General features: G+C 39.5%; 2 protein-coding genes across 6 annotated transcripts; one reads left to right on the forward strand and one right to left on the reverse strand.

Annotated features, from left to right (window-relative positions):
- Positions 1-935: 935 nt before the first annotated feature.
- ift27 (intraflagellar transport 27 homolog (Chlamydomonas)) lies at positions 936-10739 on the reverse strand. 3 transcript variants are annotated; one of them, XM_026302837.1, is made up of 7 exons: positions 10494-10739; positions 9486-9565; positions 4612-4671; positions 4257-4316; positions 3687-3804; positions 3475-3584; positions 936-3341 (listed from the first exon to the last, which is right to left on the reverse strand). In XM_026302837.1, the coding sequence occupies exons 2-7, from the start codon at positions 9528-9530 to the stop codon at positions 3237-3239; spliced, it is 498 nt and encodes a 165-aa protein (XP_026158622.1). In that variant the 5' UTR covers positions 9531-9565; positions 10494-10739; the 3' UTR covers positions 936-3236. The 3 variants fall into 3 exon arrangements, with proteins under 3 accessions (XP_026158622.1, XP_026158623.1, XP_026158621.1); XM_026302838.2 differs by lacking the exon at positions 10494-10739 and adding an exon at positions 10018-10437; XM_026302836.2 differs by lacking the exon at positions 10494-10739 and adding an exon at positions 10028-10435.
- Positions 10344-27322, forward strand: syngr1b (synaptogyrin 1b). Of its 3 annotated transcripts, none has more exons than XM_026302834.1 (5): positions 10344-10365; positions 11098-11250; positions 20823-21060; positions 23298-23443; positions 25286-25501. In XM_026302834.1, the coding sequence occupies exons 2-5, from the start codon at positions 11149-11151 to the stop codon at positions 25499-25501; spliced, it is 702 nt and encodes a 233-aa protein (XP_026158619.1). In that variant the 5' UTR covers positions 10344-10365; positions 11098-11148. The 3 variants fall into 3 exon arrangements, with proteins under 3 accessions (XP_026158619.1, XP_026158618.1, XP_026158620.1); XM_026302833.1 differs by lacking the exon at positions 10344-10365 and adding an exon at positions 10381-10434 and having other exon boundaries at positions 25286-27322; XM_026302835.1 differs by lacking the exon at positions 10344-10365 and adding an exon at positions 10381-10434 and having other exon boundaries at positions 23710-25395.
- The last annotated feature ends 413 nt before the right edge of the window (positions 27323-27735 follow it).

Below are 27735 nucleotides of genomic sequence, written 5' to 3' on the forward strand. Positions count from 1 at the left end.
TAAATTGCCAAATTGAATGTGAATTAAATTTTTGGATTGCTGTTAGACATATTTTTCCAAAGGCGTCACATCTCTTAAATGGCAGATAGATAATAATGAACTAAAACAGTTTTACTGTTATGCAGATGAGCTTTGAGGCAATGTAGCTGATTTTTGTCAACCTGCACTTCAGACTGGAGGGTAACAGATCTAGGGGAACAGCTGCTGCCCTCCCTCACCTGCAATTAGTAAGCTTTTTAGGTCATGAAGAGTTAGGGGCTATGGAACAAGCCAGGCTTACACACACACACACACACACACACACACACACACACACACACACACACACACACACACACACACAGTGTTGAGGTCAATTTACATGAAGTCCAATCAGGTTAATACATTAATGTGAGTAAACATAATTTACAATTATGGTACAATGACATAATTTTATATGGGATATTAGTCATCATGCTTGATGTCATTCGGTCTTATCGCTAATATAAACTGCAAAGACATGCGAAAAAGGAACACAGAAACTCATAATTTCAAAATTAGAAGTTTTAAAGATTGGAAACAAACACTATAACAAAAAGTCACCAGAGAGACAGAAAACTGATCCACAGAAAAAGTGTGTGAGAAACAGAAAAACAGCCAGTGTAGGTGTAAAATTTGAGGTGTAAGATATGAGTTTTGTATTCAAGACACACCCTGTGCACAGGCTGCGTCTTGAATATAAAACTCTGTGTTAGTGTTTGGGTGATGAGCACTGCAGCGAAATATAGCACACAATAAAGCCCCAATGTGCCAAAGCAGACTTAGAACTTGTGTTGAGTTGCACATACAGGTGCACCAGGGTCAATTGCAGTTTTCAGTTTTTTAAGCAAATACGGCTTTTGCGTTTTTATATGATGTAAAACAGCACATACATATGAGTGCATGACACTTGTAAGTAATCTAACAGGCACAATATTAATTTATTTGTTAAAAAAGGAGCAAGACATAGCTGAAAGTCACCAGTGTATTGTATAAAGCGTCTATAAACCATGCCTATTGCACTTTTAAATTGAGTACATCCATATTGACATTGAAAATAGTAGCAGTAATGTGCTCACTGGGGCAATACATGGTAAAATGTAACACTTATAGTATGGTTTAAATAAAAACACTCACCTAATTGCACATGTAAGCATTAATATGTAATGCATGAACAGGTTCAATTATTATTTATGGCCTGCTGAACAGAAATTTCCTGCATTGATGACAATTCAAGTTGCATCATTCTAATCTGAAGTAGCACAAAACTATTTCTAATATGAATTTTTAAAAGCCGAGGAGAAAGGAGGACTTATGGTTTGAATCGGTAATCATTTCACTCTGACACACACTCCCAGTCCAGGTCCCAGTCAACCCACTGTCAGAAACATCATACAGTTGCCCTCTGGCAGCTTCTGTCTACCTCTCCCAGACCTGAAGGGGTGTGGCAGTGACCACTTTGCCCTCTCTTGTGGCTACAAGGTGAATAGCAGTTGTTCCTGCTGTGCGACAGATCTGTGCCAAGGGAGTGCATGTTTTGAATACTAATTATTGAGAGTAACTGACTGCATATCGACAAGGCCTACTAGAGAGTCACCAAAACAGGCTCGGCTTGACATTTCTATGATCTCTGACCACTGTTTCAATATCTGAGAAATGAAGATGTCTCTCCCAAAGCAATAAACAACAGCCCACACTTCAGCCTGCAGTGTTATTAAGTGATATTCCCGAGACATAATGCTTCATTTAAAATGAACAAACAGACTCTTGGATACTGTTCAAAGTGTTTTTGCAGGATGCAGCGAGCTTGTGCTACATCTTTTTGTGCGTTTGTGTATAAAATAATGACACAGCTCTGTGAAAGTGCTACAATTGCCAATGCTATGCACATTACACACATTTACTGCACATGTGAAATATAAAACAAATATGTGAGAGACAATATAGCATATAACTATTATTTGGATTTTGTGTCTAAAATAAAAAAAAAACAAACAAACAGCAGAAACACCAACAAACTCACTCCCGCACAGATACACATTACAGATGCACAAACAATAACAGAAACAATGAGAGATCTTAAATGCTAAGGTTTAAAATAGATTCTCTATTTGACCTCATTACAAATAGTTTTGATTTTAAGTAAAAAGTAAAAGGTTTCACAAGATGTTTTTGTCATCTGTTTTTTTCTATTTTGTGTGTAAGACTGTGATTTTAAATAAATCACAAATTACTGAACAAATGTCAAACAATGGCTACAGATACAGATAACAGACAACTGAAACAATGCTCAAAAACCAACTTCAGTGACTGTGGCTAGGTTCCACATTTCACAAACAGGATAAAGACTGTCTCATTATTATTACACACTGCAGTCACTTTCATTGTGGCACATAATGCAATAAAAAGTGTCTGGCCTGAACCAGCGTGTGCTCATTTGAATGGTGGCAGCTGGTCTGAGAGACAGGGAGGGAACAAGGACACGACTTTGACCTGGTTTGAATGGGAGACTGCTAATTAGAACGGTGATTACTGGTTGTTAACGCTGCACTGGGGACATGAAATGTTGTGAGATGACTGCAACTGGGAAGTTAATACAACAGACACAGAGGCAGGCAGAAAGATCACATGCAGGAAGCAGGAAGGATGAGTTTCAAAAAAGTAACAAACCCCAGATAAACTGATAGAGGTTGAGAAAAAGAAAAAGTGATACAATGAAAAGGACAGAACAAGACACTAAGAGAGAGATGAGAAGTAAAGGCAGAAAAGAGAAATATGAGGCCAAGATCAAAGTGACCTTGAGATAAAAGGTGTGAGGATGAGGCAATAGGGAAACTTCAACCTAAAATCATGGACTGTCATCTATGCTGAGGAGAGAAGGTACAGGCTGCTATTTCCTCCACACTGAGCTGGAGTCTTATTATGTTATTTGGTAATAACCTGACCATCACTGTGGAAGTAAACTCTACTATCTGTGCACAAGGAGGGAACAAGAAGATAAGAAAAAACATGGTTAACAGCTGATTGTCATAGAAAAAGTTTATTTGTTGGCATATTAAATTATGGTGGAAACTGCATCCTGGGTGGTACAAAACAAAACAGGGTTCTCTCAGTCACCTCACATCCTTAAATGTATTATCCATAGAACTTCTTAAATTCCATGAATGGAAATCTTGTGCCCACTATCTGATTAGTTAAACCTCGTATGAAAAGGTGGTCTAGCCTGGACTCAGGTTCTGAATCGTCTCTCTACGTTCTTGGTACAGAGAGTGGAAGGCTCGGGCTAAACTGAGGAGTGGTGCATCACAATTCTCCATGTCTTTCTGCAGGAGACAAACACAAACACACAACAATTAATGCTGTGAAATGTCACTGTCACACACAAACTGTAGTATTTTTTTGGTTTTGCCATTTAAAGCCGGTCCTCCCACCATGTCTATAGTAAACAACACTCACAGCCGATGTCTCGTAGTACTCCAAGCCCTGGCTCTGGGCCCATTCCTGGGCCACAGATGTCTGTACCTCTCTTCTAGTGGACAGGTCTAACTTGTTACCTACAAGAACCCCTGAAACACACACAAATGCATAACTTTACATCATCACAAACTTCATTACATCTGGCTGTCTGCCAGGACTACACATATTCTTTAAACTTTAGGAAGCATTACCTGGAACAGGAAGACCCCGGCAGTGGGCATGGACTCTCTCCATCCAGCGGCTGCAGTTGGCAAAAGACTGCTCACTGGTCAGGTCAAACACCAGACACAGCAAGGACGGCTCGCCCCACTATGAAAGGGATGTTGATGGGTGGTGATGAGGGTGGTGATATGTTTCATGTGTAGGGAGTGAGAAGATGAGGTCAGACAATTAGAGAAATGGCTCGCTTACTTATACTTTCATATGTAGTCCCTGGACAGATGTTGCAAAGTAACAACTAACAAACAGAACATCAGATCATGAATAAGCACAGAGAAAACTAAAAGCAACATCAACGTGAGACATTTAAGACAAAGATGAGCACATACAAGACAAAGGAACGGACAAAGAACCTCAAATACTGTGGCACATAGTGAAATGCATATATGCAGGCACATTCAGACTGTCAATAGCAAAACACTTCTGTTGTGACAAAATAAATAATACTTCAGTAGCTCCCCTTTGTTTGTACTGTATGTGAGGATGTGGAGCCCTGGATGGAGGATTTAACTAGTTTCATGCAAATGAAGAAAAACTCTCACCATTTTCTCACAGGATTCCACTAATGTCTCCTTCCCTGCAGAGTCTATGATGTAGAGCTCCTGAAGGGGAAAGGGAGAAAAAAGAAGGGGTGAGGTGTTATGCGTTGGGATTTAGACAAATTACATGGTTTTAAAATTCCTATTTTCTTTGGTAAAGGCATAAATGTTCTTTTTACAATGGTGCCCCGCTGCTTAGTGAATTTAGATAAGAAACTAACAATATTAAATGTCTGGTACAACTTCTTCCAGCCTGAGTGATGGATTCCAGTTCTCACCACCCACCCACATAGCAGCTGGTAAAGTTATAAGTAGTGTGATGGAGACAGGATGAAGAGGAGACAATGGCTGGACTCACCACACTGTCATTGGTCTCTGGGATGTTGACACATTTCATCAGCAGCTCCACCCCAGTTGTCTGCCAAACAAATACAGCTAAGGTGATTACATTAATTAAGACATTATGTAATGTGAAGCTAACAGAACTTCATAAAGCATCTCGACCATGTCCTTTCTAACTCGTAAACAATAATTCTGTCCATTTGTTGTTTTCATTCATGACTTTTCATTGTGGTAAATATTCTATATCCTGTATTTTTAGCTGCATTTCTTGCATGTGAAGTTTTGCTTTCTTTAACTCTATTCCCAAGATGCAGTTGGTTAAATCACATTAAGGCTGTACCTGTCAAATCAGATTTAACAGCTTCAATGTGCTTTCAACTGTGGTTTTATGATGAAGAGAGAAGAGAGAAGAGAGAAGAGAAGAGGAGAGTTCTTTGCAACAAACAAATTTGTTTGCCACTATACACAGCAGCACAACAAACTGCCTGGTGTGATGTATTGTTAATGTCAGAACGTAAGCGTCACTTATTAGCAGCTTGGTTTAGCTTAGGAGCAGCTCCAGTGGCCTGATGTACAAATCCTGACCAAACTCTCTCTTGTGTGTCTCCATTAGATTGAATCTTATTATTCTTAATGTCTCAATAAAGAATAATGTCTTGAGGGATGGGGCGAGCAGTCCTGTTTAAGTCTAAGAATGAAACAATCCCCCTTTGGGCCCATCAGTGGTAACAATTAAGACATCTTGTCAGTCTTTATGGTTAAATCTAACAGTGGAGGTTTGCATTTAAACACGGCTGACATGAACCACAGGCTGGTAATTTGGTTGTGGTTGGCTGGTCATTTTGGCAGGTCACGATACCTTCTGTAACTTTGACTGGTAAAATACAGACAGATTGATGGTTTTAGCTTTGGTCAAAGTGCCTAAGGAAAAACACTACATAGTTTTGACAAGTAAGTAGCTGAGTAGCTGATTAATTCATATGAGAGTTGACAACAAGGGAGCACATAGGGCACAAGTAGCAGATTATGTGATAAAACTGGATTTATCAGTGTTACCCTACACATTGTTTGGAGGTATGGTGCTGAGGTAGTATAGATTGAAATTCTAAGGTTTTAGTTCCAATAATGAAATTGTAATTTAATTTTTAATATATTTAAAGCTGCAATAATTCACTTTTTGATCACTTGGGGGCAGCAGATACAAGTTTTAAACAGAACATTGACATCACCTGTTGATGCTGATGTCCAGGCCTAGTTGGGAGCAAACATAACAGTTTGATTGACTGGATTTGCTGTATTCCCTTTTTATGTGTATAGTGCAGGTGGTGCAGGTGGAAGCTGTCTGCCCCTCTGGCTCTTTGAGGTTCGGTCAAATGGTCGTGATATAAAAATACACTGTAGAGATTGCAGAACAGTTTAAATAGTTGAGGTTTTTAGATAAAGGGCAAACAGAGGAGGTTGATACAATTGTTGACATTGGATGCAGGGAGGAGAAATTGGGGAGAATATGATAAGCCTGCTCTTATCAGACGCATGCTTTTTTAGAAGCTTCAAGATTTGAAAAAAAGTGAAGTGGATGGTTGCAGGCTTCATTTCACTACCATATATAGTATCCACTTGTATAAGTGGTGACCTTGAAGAAGCAAGACAAGGTTTCTTCACATCAGCACCAAACTCTAAATTGATCTGATCTCCTGAGCTCATACTTAACTGAGCGCATCAAATGCTGGAGACAAATATTCAGAAAACACACGCATTCTTACCACACTCACCGCCTCTGTAAAATACAAATATGCACACACACCTCAGACCAACTTTAATCTAACACAGAAAAAGTTCATAACAAGGATCCAATGGTATACACACACACACACACACACACACAGACCAACACAGACGATGGATGCGACAGCGCCACTTTCGAGCAGTCTAATGAGCTGGTGTGATGCATAGGAAGCCTCCCACTGGAATGTCAATGAGGCCCTATTAGTAACAAATAAGCCTGGAATATTGCTAATCGGCCGTCTGACATTTTAAAAGGAGGACGTGAGCAGAATGGCCGACAGCCTCTACTATCCTTCAAAATCAAAAGCTGAAGAACAAGGGTTGACATAGGCGTCTACACAAGGAATAACTCTTCACGATGTCACTTTCTTTCTCATGTTAGTCATATTGGGAGGAACAGACCGTTCCCTAGTTCCATCTGCAGTGAAAGATTCAATACTGCTTAGAAAAGCTACTAGAAATGTATTTGCAGGCATGAGTGTGAGGCAACAGAAACAACAAAAGGCCACAGGATCAGATAAATAAGGGTTTATTTCTTTGGGAACATGAATTTGTTCAGTAAATTTAATGATAATCAGTGCACTAGAAACTCAGGTATCTAAACATTTTAACCTAAGGATGGCACCAAATGATGATGAGAGCTCATGGAGTGGCTAAAATCAAAAAGTTTTATCCTCTTGGAAACATTAATGAGCTCAGTAAATTGCATGGCAACCTGTCCAATCACATTTTGTTTGTCATTTGATATTTTGTGCATATGCAGGGATTTTGGCCAATATTCACAGCAAATTTTACAGACATCACTAAAAAAAGTGGGAAAATGTACTTTGACACCGCCACTGGACACAAAGGTTAAAAGACAATCCATAATTACTTAATCTTTCAGGAAAATAAATACCTTAACAAATTTATGGACAGTTGTTAAAATATGTCCTAAACTCTAAAAAAGTTTCCAAGGCAGCAATTACACAGTCTTGTCTTGTCTTATTTACTGTGACTGCTGTTAAAGAAAGTGATCCAGATAAGAAACACACAATATACACATTACTTCTTGGATCAAGTATTTATATTGAACGGCTTCAAAATTTCCAAAGCAAGAATTCTTCTCCTATGAAGCATTTACACAAGGAGTTAGGGATACTTCATCTAACAGGAAGAAAGCAGCTGGGCTTAAACAGATGTTTTAACAGTTGCATAGCAACAGCGCCGAGAGACTGTGACCAGCATGTTCCCAAAAGCATTTCTTTGAGTGTATCCAGTTAATAAAGTGGTGTCTCGATCTACACGTACACATCAACCTGCATTTCACTCCACTCACTTTCAATGTGGCATCTCTTTGTCATTTTGCTTTTTCTTACACTGTATAAACATTTACATTTGTCACGCAATTTCACAGTGAATGTCTTTCATTCCTTTGTATATTTAACTATTATGCAGTAGAGATGTGTAAAGGCTCACCAGAAGTGCAGCAAGTGCACATTTATGCAAGTTAAAAATTAAATGCCGCACCATTTCGCTGCCTTTCTACTTTGTCAGTACTCTACTAGTGAAACATGAACAGACACATAACATCATAAATAAGAGGGGATAGGCTTAGGTAGTGAAGAGAAACTCAGCACTGTTGTTGTACAGCGCTTTGTTAAGTACCTGTTCTGGTGGCTTTCCAGAATCCTGCTGTATTAATTATCGACATTCCTGTCACCTGAGAACCCCCAATACTGCTGACGCAGCAAGGGCTGAACACACACACATACACATGTGGCTTGAGTCCAATAGTTTACTCACCAACCTGTTCTGTACTATAACCAGCTGCAAAGCATAAAAGTTAACTCAGTAAATGAATGGAGGCAAGCTGCTCAAGTGCATGTATTGATTCTGATAAGTGAATTCATGGCAAATACATTCACTTGTATGTGCAGTGCATATATGTAGTTAATAGCCCTTGAAATATTGAGGGAATCACTGAGCAGCCACGGCCCATAAATCACAGAGTCAGGTTAATGACTCAGTTCCCTCCCTCGTGCAGATTAGCATAAATAATGCAGATTAGCCTTCCCTGCATCAGCATTAATTGGTACATTATGCTGTTTTGCACTTCGGTGATTCCTGTAGTAGAGACCTCTGCAGGTCCTTGAGAAGCTTGCAAGAACTCCCTCTATATAACCTCCATAAAGTATATAATAAATGTATACATGAGTACACATACTTTTATTGGTGTGGTTCTTAAAGGAGGACCTGGAAACTTTGCTTGTTACTCACACTGTAATTGACACAGTTAACTAACAGCTAACTAACTCCATAATGGAGCTGCTAACATAGCTAATTAAAAGAAGAAAAAAAAACATGTTTGTAATAATAATCCTACCAATGATGCATTAAGAAAAACCTACTGTTTCAGTAGATACAATATCCCAAAGTTCCAAAAACATTAAGGTGTAAAAGTGCTTTTTTGGCGTAACATCTGCTGAGCATTCTTGATTTTAACCATACATGTGCACCTTCCCTCCAGTTATGTGTGCCCATTATTATATATAATTATATTAGTAAAAATATAAAAAGGTGAAGTAAATTGGCCTCAAATTAAATTAAATAAGGCTAGATGTTACATCTTTGCCCAATTCTTCACTCGTAAATTTCAAATATGTGATTAGATATGGTTAATTATGCAAAATTGCTCTTTAAGCGTAAAAGTGTATTGATTAAAGCAGCACATGTATTGAAATACTTCATAGCACACTGATCAGGATATTCCCAAAATACTGCTGTCTGTGCTGAGCTGGCAATGAGTCAGAGTAAAACTTCATAAACTGCTCCTTAAAACCAAATTCAAAATCTCACCTTACACTTAGGAATAAAAAGTATAAATTGCTGTGTAGTCTCTGCCACAGGGCCGCAGCTCCTAAATCATTCAAGCAGCTTTTTTACTCAAATCAATTCCTCTGCTATGATAGTGTGATGTGAATATAGTACATGAGGAGCTTTATAGAGCGGCTCTAGCTTCTCCACTTAATAAATTGGAATTTCATGCCTTGCTGTAAGTCCTCATAACAATACTACACCAAGGATCAAACAAACAACTCTTACTGAGTGTGTTAATGCTCTCACCATGCTGTAGTTCTTTTGCAAGAGAGTACCATCACTGTGTAACATATGGGAAAGGGCGCTTTTCCCCACTGCAGCATCTCCTACACAAACAAGGTACCAAGGTACAAAGAAAGGGTGATAAAAAAACAAACAGGAATAATTACCAAAAGTGTGTTTACTTTGTAATTCAAAACTTCTCATCTTCTTCTACAGGTGAGGATTTAACTAGCTACTGTCTTTTTTTCTTGTTTTGTCAAGTTGAGTTAATATTGCCAAATTATCCAAAAAAGTTTACTTGAAGTCAGATTTAGCGGCGTTTGTTTGGTGCCAGAAGGAAGCAGGAATTGTACGGCGAATTGTAATGGTTTGCACAATAAATCTGGGGGGGAAAATACATAAATAAACACATTTTTGTACGCGAAGTATCGACAGATGGCCCTTTATTTAGCAATCTCTAGCCTCCAATGAGCTGACTATCGTGTTTTGGTAGCTATGTTAGCTTTAGCATTTGAAAGGGTTAACCTTACATTGTCGAACGGTGAACAAAACTTACAAAATCTTACCAAGAAGGAGACATCTCGCCCTCAACTTCACCATTACAACAGATAACTTCCAAACACTGCAAATAAACTCTACTGTTTCATTATTGCTGCTTAGCTTTTAGCGGTCCGCATCTAAATATTCTTCTTCCTGTGCCTTGGCAACATAGACACAACGCGTATCTTAGCAACCACCCACAGAGGTGTGTCATTGGTCCAGCGAGCACGTACAGCTCCTGGCTGTGCTGCCATTGGCTGGTGGTGAAGACGTAAAATGAGCCAAGTATTTGGGGTATTTTCCCCATTTTCATGCTTGACAGGCAAGTCTATTTTAAAACTGTGCATAACTAACGTCACTTTTGGTAAGAACCTGAAACTCTAACCTTACTTCTAAAATAAATATATGCGTTTGACTGATGACACAGCTTAGGGTAAGAAGCACTTGACATAGCAAAACCCAGTAAGGCCACTAGAAGGCAGAATATCTTACTTTAACATCCATGGCTGTGCAGCACATATTTTAGATCGACTAACGTTTTTACTACAATGTTCAAACAAACTTGATATTATCCCACTTTAAAGCAGCGTTGTTCGTCAGGGTTGGGCTCTAACTTAAGATTCGTCCGCTTCATTGATTATCAAGTCATGTTCTTGCTAGTTTCCCTCGTCTCCTTGTCCTGTTTGGGGGAAAAAACCCCTTCGGAAAAACCGAACAGCGCGTGACTCCTTGTGGCAATCTTGTGAGCACACGCGCGCCCCCGTTGAAAAGACGTGTGCGTGCTCGATGTGTGTTTCATGTAAAAGAGCGCGCTCCGTCCGAGGCGTGATAGCGGAGGCGCGTTCCTGTGTACCCCACCGACTCTTGCGCTGGGAGGGCGAGAGCATCATCAAAACACCGGCACACAGCTTCCTCTGCCCGAGTGGGAATTTAAAGGTTAGGTTGAAAATAAAAACGGGAGAGAACGTGGGAGGCTGTGCGTCAAGGGGGAGACGAGCATCCATCCTTGCGGCAGTGGTAACGTTGGTGGTAGTAGTGTCTGGAGCAGACTCGGTGGTTTTTCGTCTCCACACACCCTGTTTCTTTGAACCAGCAGCGGGGAGTAGAGGAGGACCAGAGAGGAGGCTGTGCAGAGAGGAGGAGGACCATGGAGGGGATGCAGGCATACGGAGCTGGGAAAGCCGGAGGAGCCTTCGACCCTGTCACCTTCTTCCAGCAGCCTCAGACCATTCTCCGCATAGTGTCTTGGGTAAGTGACCGCTCCATTACAACAGGAGACAGAAAATAAAAATGTTTGCTGTATAGGCCAGTCCTAAATGACCTCACTACTTACAGTATGTAAAACTGGGCTTCGAATGGCCTCTTTCTTGTTTATTTATTGAAGGGCCCAGATATACTCAATACTGTTGTGACCACCTAGGGTGCTAACCACTGGGGCCCTAATAATTTACTGTCTCCAGCTAATTATCCACAAAATTGTTCTAATGAGAATAGTGAGACAAGGCCAAAGATTTTCATACAAAATAATTTCATACTAACTGCCAAGCCTCCATTCCTCAAATACGATGAGCCAAAATGAAAACAACTACTTTTAGGAAGCACAGTAGACAGATCCCAACAAAAGTCCCCAAAGTGGCTCCAAAACAGAAACTTAACTTAATGTGCAGTGGAGTTGTGTCAGATTGCGGTCACAATTCTTTCTGAATGAATGTCTCAATATGTCTAGAAGTTAAAAATATTAAGGCTATCCTTCATAGCCCTCTCACGTCACAGCAGAAAGTTAAACAGGATTATTTCATATTTATAAGATATAAAGAAGATGCCCATGTCTTTATATATTGTTCAGAGCCTTTTCAACCCTGCTGAAAGTAGATATCTTCCTTTGGTTTTATTTTGAGAGTTACTGTACATGTCTAGTAAAGGCAACAGTTTTCCACTGATTAATCTGCAGTGTTTGAGCACTAGGGTTTGTTTATATACATACATCTGGTAATATTTGCATTACATCAAACTTAGAGAAATATGCTGATGAAAATCCAAACCTGCACATAACAGGTATGGCCCACGTTATGGGCCCTCGTCAAATGCCCTGCCCCATAGGCGTCTCCAGAGCAACAGCTTGTCTCAATAGAAACAGCCACAGCCTGAGTTGTGATGTTTTCCATGATGGTGCTAATACTCAGTCTGCTGTGGACTATGGGGAATGAAACCTTCAGCATTTTAAGCATTTCGTGGTGGGGTGTCAGAAGTGTGTGTGTGCTAGAAGGGGGGAACAGGTGGGAATGGATTGATCTGACTGGTCCTACTTGGAAAAAGAGAGAAACTGGTTTATTGAATGGTGGCTGGGAGCTCTCTCTGTCCTATCTTCTCCCTTTTTGTCTCCCATGACTTCAGATTTCCGTAAGCGTGATAATGTGTGTGTGTCTGTGCGTGCGTGTGTGTTTGTGTGAGAATCAGCCTCAGTCATGGTTGTAATAATACACAGATGATGGAGAGAAGCACTGTGACCATAGTGATAAATGGAGGGAGAGCGCCTTGTTTATGATAATGTTCTAATTGAAACAAAGGAATAATTTATTGGAAAAAACTAAACCTGACCTTGACGTGGTATTACTTTTGATCTGTATTTAAGAGCATTGCTTTTGAAGTTGGGATTTTAGCTTTATTGCTTTAAGCATAGTGTAAGTTCTGCTGGCTTCAAAGGATTAAGGTTATTGCCTGGTAACTTGAAACATCTATGGAGTTATTTAGTTCAGCTTTGTGCATGAATCTGCTAAAGAAGCATCTTTACATTCAGAAATGAACATGCCCAAAGCAGCATCTCTGTTTGTGAACCGGGTAAATTTGCAGATCAAAGTTCACCAATAAAGTCTGAACTAACGTGAAAGGCAAAGTGAAATTTTTGTGTAATTTTCTTTGATAGAGTAAAGACGAAGCATTCACTTACTTTCTCAGCAAATACAACTCTAGTCTCTGAATGTCAACTCTACAATTACGTAGTGATAATCAGATTTCTCTGCAGTTTGCAATTCATTAAAGGCTTCTCTTTCTTCTTGACTTTTAATTCTATTTGGAACATAGAGTATGCGGCATTTCAGACAAACTACAATTTACAGGTTAATTAAAACCTCCACTGTTATGCTATTTTTTCTTCCTCTTACATAAGTAATGTGGGTTAACATTTTAAATTTGGCTGTGATGATGATTAACATTTCAGCAGTCAGGAGATGCTGTAATTGGTGAGTAACTATTTGATATTAGCAACACAAACACTGCAGTGCACCACATTCTGTCATCTCTACGTAAAACTGGAATACACATACACACAAACGCTCAGTTTGTTGGTGCCTACATGTTGGAATTCAGGCACAATTTGAAAGCTATTTTAAGATGCAAGTTGTGTGTTTGCTTTGTGTAAATGACTTTATTTGCTTGCAGTGGTCATGTTTGTGAAGAGTTATTGCACAGTATCTTTATGTATGTATCTACAAACTACTTCGTGAACCAAAGCCTTTCTGTATTTTTACATTAAACATTGAGAAATGAATGACGTGTAACATTAAAGTGGTTGTCAGAAAGGGTTGTTAATACAGTTTGGCATTTGGCTGGTCAGTGTCGGCAACTCTCTAAGCTGGTCACTCATTGTTCAACATACTGCAATAGCGACAGATTTCAGTATTTCTTGTAATTTGTTTTATCAAACCCTGACAAGATATAACGATTAATATTTTATTGGTTTGGCCATTGGTTTAAATGTATGTGTTCATCAGTGTGGGCTCAGTAATGGATCACACAACTCAAGCAAGAGTCTGCTAGGATATTTCAATACAATATTGAAATGAATAGTGACTAGAAGAATGGAAAACACAGCTGAATAATGTGTAAAATGGTCAGCTGCCATCCAAATAATTTGTGATTTGTAATAAACAGGCCAAAACGGGCAAAGCCACTGGTCTTGCCAGTTTACAAATCTGTTGATTGTTTATGTTAAATGTGTTGCTTTTTGGCCTTAGTTAGGAAAAAATGAAGCAAAACATATACATTAATTAATAAAAGTGACATGAGTGAATATCTAGAAGGCAACATACTTTACACATTTGGTATTCCAGATCAGATATTGACTCTTTCTCTAGGTAGCTGCTGTTAAACTGTAAATTCATTTGTATCCCACGATGCAAAGTGTGCTTGGTTACAGAAGCCCTTTAGCTCAAAGTTGCAGAGTAGTAGTAGGTTGTAGTTGGGTCAAATCATGGTCTAATCATGTTGGCACCAAAAAATGAATTAAATGAAATTAAATAATTACATTAAATTACCATGGGGGAAACAAAACAGTCTTATTCATATGGCCTAAGAATAATATATGCCTTATCCTTTGCTCTTCAAAGAATCAGGCTGATAATGTTCTTTTTTGGTTATTGTTATGTATAGCAGCATGACAATCTAGTGAAGTACATCAAAGAACTAAAACATAACAGTGTGAGAAGCTAGTGGAGATCATGCACATGTGTAGTTGACTCTTATCTTAGTTCAAACATTGTAAAAAAAGTTATGGCTGTTCTTTGCCTTTGCAGCTCCTTCTTGAAGAAAAACAAACTGCACATTTTGTGAGGAAAAGGCATGGTGTGGCACACTGATGTGTTTTTATTAGTTTTCAGACAATGAAGGAGGTTTACAGCACATACACAAGACAGATACAAGATAAAACAGGTTCTGGGTTCACAGTCATTATTGTGAGGACATGAAATTCATTGTTAGCTTTAGTCTCAACATGGGATTTGTGGAAAAAGCAAACATTGGAAAATTTGTCTTACCAGTTGAAAACACATGCAGAAGAAACTGAATGAGCACCGGTCCATATTGCAGATCTACTCTCATTTGATTTTGTTATGCCTGGCTTTATAAGATTGAGGGACCATCTGTTTCCTTATAGAGGTATAATCTTGTTTTCTGGATTCATATTATGATCACACTGTCACCCAAATTCAAATGTAAAAGAGATAATAAAGCAAAGAAAGAGAAAAGCATCATATTGAGCACATACATGTGTGAACAGGTAGTGTAGATATGTGCCTGGACTTGTGCCTACAGTATGTCTGTCTGTCTCAATATGTACCTTTGCTGTTGCAGTGGCTCTCCTTGAAATGTACCTTGACAAGGTCTTCTCTCTCTCACTTCCTGTCTCCTTACATGAGCGGCTGCTGCCATGGTGACAGCAGCAATCAGGTATCTCCAGTTCAGGCCAGCAATAAGCCCACATACATATCCAGCCTATTCATGTATGTCCTCTATTGTGGACATTTGTTTTTGGTCTATTTCCTTTAACTCATTTGAGCTACCCTACTAAGTCCTGGTGTGCTCAATAGAGGATATTCTGACCTTTCCAGTGATATCTCGTGTTTGGGTGGGATGAGGGGAACTTTGATTTTATGCTGAGACAAAATGGAGACTGTAGAGGACATAATAGGGGTCTCAGGAGGATATAATCACAGTGTCTGATATCCTTCAGTAGTGATCTGGTATTATTCTGCAGTGCACTGAACTCACTGCTGGCTTAGAGTGAACATCACTTTTCTGTGTCATTCTCCTTCAACAAGTAAGTTTTGCTGACTGACATTTTGTGAAAATGACAAATTCATCTACAGATTTGCCATCAGTGATTAATGTCACCCAGGGGAGAAGTGGTAATTACTTACTATGGTGAGTTATGAGTGCAACAATAATTTAAAATACACATGTAGAAAAAGTTACAGCACAAGGATGTGGTGGATCAAGAGTTTGTGGAATTCTGATTTTATTTCTTGAGATACAGTTATTCCATTTTGTCGTTTTAGGTGTAGTACTATAGTTTGACATTATAAAAAAGTAGTGTCAAGAAACGTTGTGTCAAATACATACGTTTCCAACCTAACAATTTTTTGTTATTCTCACCCTAAGGGTTACCGCATCCTCCTACCCTGACTACTTCCGTGTGTATGATGGGTCACCATGAGCTAGGATGTCAACTGACAAATGTCAGACAACACAGCACAACTTTCCATGACACAGCTGCTGTGTTGCACTTCACTTTAACCGAATATTTGCTCAGCTTTAAGACTAGACTCGCTTTTCTGGACATTGCATGTGCGAGCTAACAGTTCACATGCCTGAAATAATCATTTTGCTTATTTATAATTTTTCTATCTTAAAACTGAAAACTTCAAAGCAAAAAGAATCAAGTATTTATTAAAGACAATTGAAGTCTTGAAAGCAGACTGCAAATCTGAGACTAAATCCCTTGCTAAAATAAATTTAAGATGTTTTTTTTTAATATATTTGAAGTTTTGACTCACAGTGTGATTGAATATGTCAATTTGCTTCATAATCAGTTTATGCGTCAATTATTAACATTTTCAGCGCTTTTTCTGTGGATTTTCTATATATTTCATTTATTGTTTGTCTCAACACATGTTGAGAAAACTGCAGTCACAGTGGCCTGCAGTGGTCTGCAGTGTTCCTCTATGTGTGTTTAGCTGCATCTAATACAGGAATCTGTGTGAGGTGCACTGTGTGAATACCAGGGTGACATAAAGCCCAGCTCAATTGTCTGGTCTTTATAATGGATCCAAAAGGCCTTTCAGTGAGCACGACAGCAGCTTTAAATCATTCATGATTGGCCAGACTGGACTGATATGATTTAGGCTGATCTAATGGCTGAGATGGCTGTTTGCAGTTTGTGTGTGTTGCATGTAGCATTCACCCAAAAATTAAAACGACAGATTTAGATTAAGAGTCAGAAAAGGCAGGTGCATTGTAAATAAAGTAGATAAAAGAAGTATCAGAGAAAAAGGGACATTCTGGAGGAGGCACATGCCTTTATGCATGCGTGCACACAGTTTCAGAAGTATGCACACACAGAGTCGACATTCTTATCGTGAAATTTGTAAGTGATCATCTGATAGTCAGATGATTGTAAACCTGCGTGGTGGTCTTCACAGAGCCTGCTTTCATAACTTAGAAGCCTTGTGATCTATGTATGGATCAGGGGGGTTACCTCCCTTCACACACACACAAACACACACACATTTTTGAGTAACATGTGAAACCATATCACATGCTTCACATTTCATGGCTCCTAGGCAGCAAGTGAAGAATGTTTAGGTGCAGTGACTTTGAGAATCCGCCACATTTAATTTTTTGCAAATTCTGATGTATTTTAAGTGCATACATGTATATTGGTGAGATACAAAATAGTAGGAAAAAGGCTGTTACATCTTATGTTATGCAGCTGATGTGCATGTGAAGTAAACACATCACAAACCTGGCTGGAGTTCTGCTATAAGCAGGCAAAAAAGCTCAGTAATTCAATCTGCCATGTGACACCCAATATAATCATGACCCTGAAGATACTGTGTGTTTCAAACCCAACAAACAAGGTCATGCCAGAACCAAGCCTTATTTCAAGAAGTGAAATTTGTTGTGTTTTGGTGTTTGTGTTACCACAGGAAGTAAGAAAATGAAGAGTGGAAATTAAAGGCACATACTGCAGCCAGTCCCTAGAGTGTGTGTGTGTTTCCCAGGGGATTTTCTCAGGGGAGCATCCAAAAAAGCAAACTGTGTCACCCAACTAAAAACTATTGGCCCTGCAGGCCCTGCTGTCCTTGTTACAGAGACTAACCAACACCTCTGGACTGATCAGAACCAATGAGAGACACACATCTCAATTTTCTGCAGTCTCTATATCTGTAGACCAAAAACTATAGAACTATGTAACTGCAACACGTTTTCTCTCTGAAATAAATATTGTACATTTTTAAACTGCAACTCCAAAACAATGAAATCATTCATGAAATCATGGGCATCGTGTATCTAGTTCTGGGTCTTTGTTCTTCACCTTTCTTCTCAGTATACTGCTTGTATCTTTGCCATATGTGTGTTACATGACTATTCTGAGCAGACAGAGCGTTCTGACATCCTTCCATCAGCATGTAACTGACTGTGTGTGTTTGCGCATGTGTGTGTGACTTTCTGTTGTCTAACCAGCATCTTAAAGTAAGCCAGGAATATGAAGTGGTAAAATTGTGTTTGCCTGGGGGCTGTGTAAGGTTGAGTGTGTGTTAGTGTGTGTGTTGGAGCGTGCTCATTTTTCCTAAGAATGCTTGTGGGCAGAGGCTGGGCCAGTAACAAGGGGAGATGGGTGAAGATGATGGGGGAGGGATGGAGCGATGATGTAGACGGTCTAAAAATAGCACCGCCTCCATACCCCTTCTGCCCCCAACCCTCTCCTCTGTTCATACCCTCTGCAGTCCCCTTTGTCTTCATCTTCCTTAATGATAAAGGTTGCAGGTATATTAAGAGGGGATTGAGTTGGTACTGTCATTTTCCACTCAGCCTTCGTTCTGTGGGGAGAGATAGAAGCTGGAAGGGCACACGGGGAGGGTGAGGGAATCAGAAAGGTTGCGCATGCTTGCTAACAAACTGTTCCAGTTTGCCAGCGAGACACAGACTCAAATGCCAGCTCATGTTTCCTTTTGACACACAGTAGAAACCTGAATTGTCACTCAGCTTATCTATAAATTGAAGTAAAGTGACGCCTAATAAAACAAAACAAACGTCTGTGAGGCTGCAAAATGCAAACATAAATATGTTAACGTGCTCGAAATAACAAAGCAAAGGTTTTGATCCCGAGAAGATAAAATGTTGACCGTGCTTGGCATCTAATTTTAACAATATGTTGACATTTGTTAATTAGCAATAAACAAATACAAGCAAGTACACATGTAAATACAAGTACAGGTAAAACTGATGGCAAAATTGACGGTTTCTGATAACATAAAAATAATGGACAAAATTATGACAGTTCATCTTGAGGGTGATATCAAGGGGCCTGATAAAAGCCTTCAGCGACTGCTTGATACTGAACACCTCTAAAACAAAGGAAATGGTCTACAGGAAGCTGCTGCAGATGTTTTACCAAACTATGGTAGCAAGTGTGCTGTGTTATGCTGCAGACTGCTGGGCAGGCAGCATAAAACACAGGATGCAAGGCAGATGTGCAAACTGGTAGAAAAAGATGGTTCAGTGACTGGAATGAGGCTGGACTCACTGGAGGCTGTCATGGAGAGATGGCATGGCATCTCTTAGTTTTCATCCACCGAGGCCCAGAAATGACAAAAAAAAAAACTTCATGGCATTGGACAACAGGGAATTCCATCAGAGAGCGAGACAATATCAAAGCGCGTGACTTCATTTTCAGGATTTTTTCCTCATATAGTAATTTCAGTCTTTAAATAATGAAGTTTGTGTCAAATAGATTTAACAGACTTTCATTGTGTTTCAGCAGGTACCTCGAATGGTGAGCAGTCTTTATCACAGCAGTGAAAATTTGGTGTCTCAAGTGCAGGGCCTGAAAGTAGATAAAGAAGGACAGAAGAGAAAAACAGTGCAGTAATCTTCATCTTGACTGACATCCCTGTCTCCTGCTGGCCTGGTTGTTGGGTTTCATGGTCAGGGCTGTGGAAGTACAGTCCATTGTGTGTTCTCCCTTTATATTACTGTCATTTATCACACAAACAAAGACACAACAGCTGGGTAAACTATACACCAACCCAGAGTTTACATCTAGCTTTCTGTCTCAATCACACACACACACACACACACACACACATTCAGAATCACTCACCACCAAAAAGTCCATGCACACACTGCAGAAAAACACTAACAGACTTAGCCTGCGTTATCCAGACAGATCTAGCTCCCTGGAGGTTTGGTCCAAGGGTTTGTGAGTTGAATGGAGTTCTCTGATGCCGTTATCAACCAGAGTAGACTACACTGCACTGCAGGTCAGACTCCTAACACTGTGGGTGTAAGTGTGTGTGTGTGGTCCCATATTTATGGCCTTGAAAAGAGTGTCTCAGTGAGGAGAGAAGAGGGATTAGATGGTGTCTTAGTAACCTGCTCCTTTTACTGATTCCATTTTGTAGCCCTTTGTATATCCTCAAGGCAAAGGTAGACAGGATAGGAGAAGAAAAAAAAGGACAGAAGTGAGAGGATGAAAGGTGAGGAATGCAGAAGAGTTTCTGGGAGTGAGCAATCAGATGCTATCATAGTAAACCCCTTCTTTCACTGACTCCATGTGACTCCATTTGTCGCAGATGTTTTCTCTCTCCCACCTTGGACAGACCACCACCGTAAAGATCACTACCACTTCAGCATGTTGTAAATCTGCACTGCATCTTGACTTACCACCATGCCCCCCCCCCCCCGATCTCTGAGATTCTATAGAGAATTAACTGACCGAGAAAAATAATCTGCAGATTAATAAAAGTTTGTGGATAAATAGATATTCCATAACGAATAGTTTCTGTCCACAAAGATGCAAATATTTTGTCAGATGCAATGAAACACCTGCTTATTTATGGTGAAACACACTAAGGTCATATTGTGTAGAATTATACATATATATTTACATGTCCAGTACCGTAGTACACATCAAATGTCCTGAACAGACAGAACTAGTTAAAGCACAAAAGCCTGTTTGCGCTGATTTGAAGAGCTCTTGTGTTAAAAGTACAGCTTTCCTGGAGCATTGATGCTGGGAAATAATGTGGTGGTGTATCCTGATGTGTGCCACTGGTAAATTGGCTTAAAAATTGCAGACATTCAGAAGGTCTTGTGACAAGCAATATGTATGTGTTGCCTTGGACTGTGAAAATTATGAAAGACAGACCTACCAAATGTCTTTAAATGGTATTCTGTTTATTGTGTTTTATCTAAAGGTCCTGAAAGTACCATCATGAGGTCATTCTCTCACACTCCAATACCTACTTTTCTTCTCCTCTGCAGCTTTTCTCCATTGTGATCTTTGGCTGCATTGCCAATGAAGGGTACATCAACCGCCCCAAGGAAATGGAGGAATACTGCATATTCAACCATAACCAGAATGCCTGTAATTATGGCGTTTTTATGGGCTCCATGGCTTTCCTCTGCTGCATGGCTTTCCTAGCTCTGGACGTCTACTTCCCCCAGATCAGCAGCGTCAAAGACCGCAAGAAGGCTGTGTTAGCTGATATTGGGGTGTCAGGTAAACCTATCAACAAACTGGTTGATTTCCTTGGTTTAATATAATGTTTCTTTTTATTTATTTTTCTTTTATTTTTATCATATGAAATGAAGCCAAATTGCCTGGGGATAACCAAAGGCACTGTGCACTGGGAAATTGATACTAAAGTACCGTTGACAAATAATTTCGAGTTCTATAACCCTTTCAAAACAAATACACAAAGTCCTGAACAGCCTGTGAGGCAATAACACTTAAAATCTAATAAAATAACTAAACTCCATGGTACATGTCACACCAAAGCAGTTCTCTAGCTTGCTATTACACACGTCATTACTGCCATGGCTTACAGAAAGAGTTATTGCTCACACATAGGATGCTGTATAAATATCTCGATCAGACTTTACTGTTTATTGTGCACTACAGTACATACTGATTGCATCCATCAGTTGTGGCTTGTTATATGCAGAACAAGATAAAGCCCAAAGGCCACAGCAAGCATTTTTAAACATGCTAAATTTTTTATGACTGGGAAACAGAAATGTACAGTGGTAGTGACTTTACATGTACTACTGTGGTGAGATAGGGTTCTCAAGTAGAAATCACTCATTAAGGAGGTAACTTCTCAATGAAAAACATACATAAATAATATTAGTAAAGTAGTTCTCTGAAGGAAGGAAAGGAGCCATTTGGTGAGGAATTCAAATATTATCTATACACATATGGCCAGTTATTGTATAAACTGTCAGATGCAGCTCATCTAGTTCTTCAGACAATGGTATATGATCTGATAAGCACCTTGTTTCAAGTATCATAAGCACAAATAAGACTTACACACACTGTATGTTTCTAGGCTGATTGCCCCCAGGCATGCTGGGAGGTTTCCCCACATACCTACCATGTGGGACCTACAGTAGTATTAGCTTATCCATTTATTTTGGGAAGCATTGCAGCAAGTTCTGTAGATACAAGAGACTAAAACAGTGAAAAAACTACATAATGATCCATAGTTGGCTTTCGATCTTCACTGCACTGTGAGCAATCCTTTTTATACTACTGCAATAATTACCATCATTTGATGCGATGGTAATGGCTGTATGGATAGATGTAAATTGTTCCTCATAAATGACTTCAACTCTATACAAGTTGAAAGTGAATTTTGTAAAGTTAACAACATGTTATTTAAAGCAGATTTTGCTGTTGTTCTCATTCTGTATTCCCCTTTTCCATCTTATACATTTCTACCAATTCCGTACAACTGCAAGGATTTGGGTCAGGGTGTTTCTTGCATGTAGGTTATACCAGATAATAAATCTAAGAGAACATGTTTGTTCTCTTCTTCCTAGACAGATCTGCCCAGCTGATCAAAAGCTACAAAAATAAAATATGAGAAAATGACATACTTACATTATTATCACAAAAAAGAGAGGAGGTATGAGAAGGATAAAAAGGAAGAGTAGTAGTCTTCTGGCACTAACAAGCCTCTGAGACATTTTTGCTTTGGTGTCTCTGACAGGGGCTTCCTCTCCTCCTCTGCTGCACTGAAAATATGGTGACAAGATAGTCGAGTGTAGAGTAAGCTAATGAGGCCATTCCCCTATAAGACACGTTTCTCCTTCACTGTTTTCATCACTCATAAACTCTCTGTCTCTGTCTGTCTACCACAGAACCTTTGTTCAAACATGTAGCAAGGAAACAGCTGGTACATATGTTCTTATTGGACCTGGACAATTCTGATTAACCCTAACCCATTCACACCATACCTGTTGTACAATGTTGTACAATAGTCTCAGGCCTGACAGAACCTGACACTAGGGAAACCTTGTGTCAAAGTGGAACAGTACATCAGTTACGTAGGACTATTTTGGCCTTAAATATGAAGATGCTGAGCAGCTTCAGGTATTGTGCAAATCCTGCCTTGCTACCATTGCATATATGCTAAAAAAAATGCAATTAGATTATTTTCCAAAATCGTTCAGCCCTAATTTAGAGTCACCAGTTAGCCTAGCATATATGTTTTTGGAATCTGGGAGGGAGCCGGATCACCTGGAGAGAACCCACGCAGACTCCACACAAAAAGGCCCCGAGGACTCTAACCTGAAACCGTCTTGCTGTGAGGCAACAGGGCTAAACACCTCATAACCGTGAAACCCTAGTGAGATTGCTGTAACATCAAAAGACAGATTGTTATCACTCAGGTGCTGTGTTGTTAAAGTAAGTTCAATATTTTTACACTGTCTCTTGCTTTTCTCTCTTCCCAGCATTCTGGTCCTTCATGTGGTTTGTGGGCTTCTGTTTCTTGGCCAACCAGTGGCAGGTAACCAAGCATGAGGACAACCCGTTAAGAGAGGGAGGAGATGCTGCCCGGGCAGCCATCACCTTCTCCTTCTTCTCCATCTTCACCTGGGTAAGACCCCCCCCCCCCCCCCCCCCCCCCCCCCCACACCTCCTTGATTGACTGACAGTGTAACACAAGACGGCTGTTATGTAAAGTTTGGTATGATGCTGTGGATGGAATCACATTTTGCACCTTTGTCAGTATAGCCAGTGAGCTATTTAAAGGTGTATGCCTTAACTTCTGCTCCCTCATCTTCCTTTTGTTAGTGTGTGGATGTATGTTCATTTGTTTTTGTGTACATGTAAACTCATTAGTGTGTGAATATGTTCCAACAGGGTGCCCAGACTCTCTTCTCTATGGAGAAGTTAAAGAATGTGTCTTTTGAAGAGGAATACACCAAGTTGTTCCCTCCACAGCCCCATCAACCTTTAGTCTGACTCTGCTTACTTCTACCCCCACTGCCTTAACCCTCTGCACCTCGACTATGGTTGCACTTATTTTAGAGTACATGGTATCAGAAAAATACAGCTGCCAGAGCGTGTATTTGTAGCCCATCACTGTTGGCAATAAGATGTTGCTTAGTGTTTATGGCCACCGTAGTTAAAGAACTCATCACCCGATCAGTGCACGTTATAATGGCCATACAGGTGGGTTGGTGATTTATTTTTCTTGTTTTTTAAGAAGCCAATCCACAAAACATGCAAGCCAAATATAGAATGATATTATATTTGGTTTTTGATTTCTAACATGTTTACCCACAGAAACTTGGGTGTTCTCCATCTACAGTGGGTTTTCCTGTTTCTGTTTTGAACAGACCAAGTCCTTATGCTAATTGTCTGCTGCCTTGAGATTCTTATCAGAGACACACATGAGTTTGGCCCCAGTTTTTCTTATCTAACTCTCTACCTAAAAGTGAATAAACATATTTCCCAGATTGTTTATACCAGCTTTCTGTGCTTGTTCATGTAACTCTATGCACAGTAATGCTTTCCCTTCATTTTATTAAACTTAGTTGGTGAATCTGTTCTTTTTTATAGCTCTGAGATTGACTTGACAGGTTAGGCAGGCAGCTTTTAAGACAATGTGACTGAAGTGTCAGATGGTTTTATTACATATTGATTGGGCTTTATGGCTTGAAAGTGTATGTTATTAAGCCATAAATAAGTTTTATGAATACTATACTAAAATGTTTCGTATCCATATTAACAACAATATGTGTTATTCAGGATTCAGTCTCTAAAATGTCTGTCAGACAAGAACTACAACATTTATTCTGAAGATCTGTTAACTTTTACAGAACCGATCAACCTTCTAAATTGTTCAAGATGAATAAATCTTTCTACGACATGTGTTTGAGCTTAGACACAACAGTAAATAAAACCTCCTCATGAAACTTCCCAGAAATTGGAGTTTAAATCAACTCTGTCTGTAGTTTTGTCTCTCTCTCTCTAAGTGTCTGTGCTTGCACTGTGTATTTATGGTGCCTCTGGCTTTCGTCCTTGTTGTCTTGAAACATCTCTAGTTATTGACTGCACTGAGATTTGTGGTGTTTTACAGTGCAGGGCTTCAGCTCTTTGACAGTGCACACAGACTCAGTTTAATTGCACTGTGCCTACCCCACTGTAGACTGCAGAATTTTCTCATTAGGGAGCTGAACAATAGATAAATAACCTTTTGCACTGCTGCCTGTAGAACTAACCCGCTCTAACTGACTAAATGACTCACTCAAACTACATAACAAGCTTCACAAGCTTTCCAGCCAACTAATCAATGTTTTCTTGTCTCTCTTTGTTCTCTCTCCTTCCTAAAACGTCTGCTCTAACACCACTCTATCTCTGATTCAACATCCATTCACCATCCATGCAACATTTTTGCCTTCTTGTCCCCTTCCTCTCTGATCACGTAACCAAGGCGGGCCAGTCCTTCCTGGCTTTCCAGAGGTATAAGCTTGGGGCTGACTCAGCCCTTTTCTCCCAGGAATACATGGACCCCAGTCAGGATGCAGCCGGAGCTCCATACACGTCTTTTAGCGGGGATGACCTGGAGAGCCCGGGAGGGGGAGGAGGCCAGGCCAACAACGACCGGGCCTTTGATGGCACTGGAGGCTACCAGCGCCAGGAATACTGAGATGTATTAGTAGATAAATAGCAGGGAGGATCTGGGTAAAGTTGGCCATAGTTTCTCATTTAATGCAGCTTCTATTGGTTCCAATAAACTAAAATTCACTGGTTCCTAGTTTGGGTCAGTACAGCACAGATGTGATACTGGGTTAAATTTTCCAAGTACCAATGGGTTGTTCTGACCCAACTCAGCCTTTATCTTGAAACCTAAGCAAACATAATGATAAGTGCACAAAATAATGTGCATATGACATTCAAAACACCAAAGGATATACATTACAAGCTGTGATGTATTAAAAGTTAGTGTAGATTGTCAGAGTTGACAGTCATACTATGGATGAATAACCCAACAGTAATATAAAGAACAATACAATCAAAAACCTTAACAAAGAAATGTAACTTTTGGCCCAGTGATTTGTAGTTCATGAAATGATTTATGCATTTAGCTGATGCTCTTTATCCAGTTTGACCTATAGTGATTAGAGAGAAATATTTAGAGGTAGAGTTATAGGACTTCTGAAATTGTCTCTAAGTCAGAAATCCTGGACAACTTTCTAGATTTGGGGAGGTATAGGTAATAGGTAGGGGTAGGACAAGAGGTCAATCATGTGTGGATCTCCAGCTACTACAGACAAACAGCAATGGGTTCAGGAAATCTGTGGAGTGTGGGATGCAGAGACACTGGGTTTGATTGGTGGTGTTAGGGAGGATTGAGTACTTTGTGATTTGCAGAAATGGTCACCCAGTGTCAGATCAATGCTTGTGACCATATTGCCTTCATCTTCTGAGGTCTGCTGTCAGTCACAGTAAAATAACTGTGATTAGTGTTAGTTGAAACACCCTCAAATACACACATGAGCACAGGTTAGACAGCATATTGATTTTTGGACAGATACAACACATTTTTCTGCTGACAAAACTCCTCAGAGGTGCATTACAGGATCAGCATAGGCAAACAAGCAGCAGTGGCATACCTGGCATTACCCCTTAGCTGTAAGATGGATGCGTGCTTGTGTGTGTATGCTGAAAGGTCTCCTCTGTTTTTAGTTTTTATTTGTGTGCACATGGGACACTGTGTGTTTTCTTGCTCCCTGAAGAACTGGCGTTTTCTTTCCTCAACTGTTGCCTTAGTGCTGCCTGCCAAGCAAACTCCAATGAACATGGGGCAACATATACCTGACAGGATGCACAGGATCACAGTTGGTGTCTTTAAGGCTAAGGAATAGCTAATTCCATTTTGTCTTGCTTTTGCCCTTGAAAGGAAGACCCTGAATTAAACCAAGCATCTGACATCATTTTAGAGCATCCCAAATTACACTAAAATGATATTCATATTTGTAGACCTGGAGAGAGCTTACCACACTGAAGAACTGAAATTTATTTATCCATTGAGTTGAACATTTTATTTTAACAAATCTACAGATGAAGCAGCCATGAAAAATCCTGAGTATTTATAAACATGCATCGCTCCATTTTCTTAAAGAATAAAGTATATCTATCTCTGTATAAATATATGTAGATCTATAATTCAGTATATTAAAGTGTTGATTATGCTTTATTTTAGGGCATTATGCTAGTTCTGTATAAAAACAAAAGTTGAGAAAGAAGATCTATGGTCTGTTGAGTGTTGTAATATGTGGTGAGGTCATACACACCTCATCTTTTATGTTACTTTAAGAGTAAGGAGATGTTTTTATTTTGGGATAATAATACAAACTTTAAAAAACACAGCAACAAAAACGTGACCAAATGATCAAAGTATATATGAATATATATACTTTATACTGTACAACCATGTAGACGTAGAAATCTGTGATGTTTCTCTGTGAATTCTGTTACACAAGCAAATGATTAAGAAACAGACTGTATATGTAAGTTTCTGATGTATTTGATTTCAACCAATAAAAAATACTGAAAAAAAAATATTACGGATGGTCTGAAATTTGTGAATTTCAGTATAGCTAATTATATATATAATTAATAATATGTAGTTATTTTTAACATCCATAAAAGTGGATTGTACATTAAATGTTTCCAGTGATCCTCACACTGACAAAGTAATAAATGCTTGAGACATTTTGAGTTAATTTAAAGCATTTTCAGTCCAGCAGCGGTAGAGCAGGTGCAGTGAGACCCAGAAATATGGCAGATGTCTCCCTCCACTGGCAAAACCCTGAACTACAGCCCAGGTAACATCTAAAGTGGATATTTTGCAATGAGAGATTTGAATTTGGGTGAAAT

The sequence above is a fragment of the Mastacembelus armatus genome, chromosome 1 (genome assembly GCF_900324485.2).
Source record: "Mastacembelus armatus chromosome 1, fMasArm1.2, whole genome shotgun sequence".
Taxonomy (NCBI): domain Eukaryota; kingdom Metazoa; phylum Chordata; class Actinopteri; order Synbranchiformes; family Mastacembelidae; genus Mastacembelus; species Mastacembelus armatus.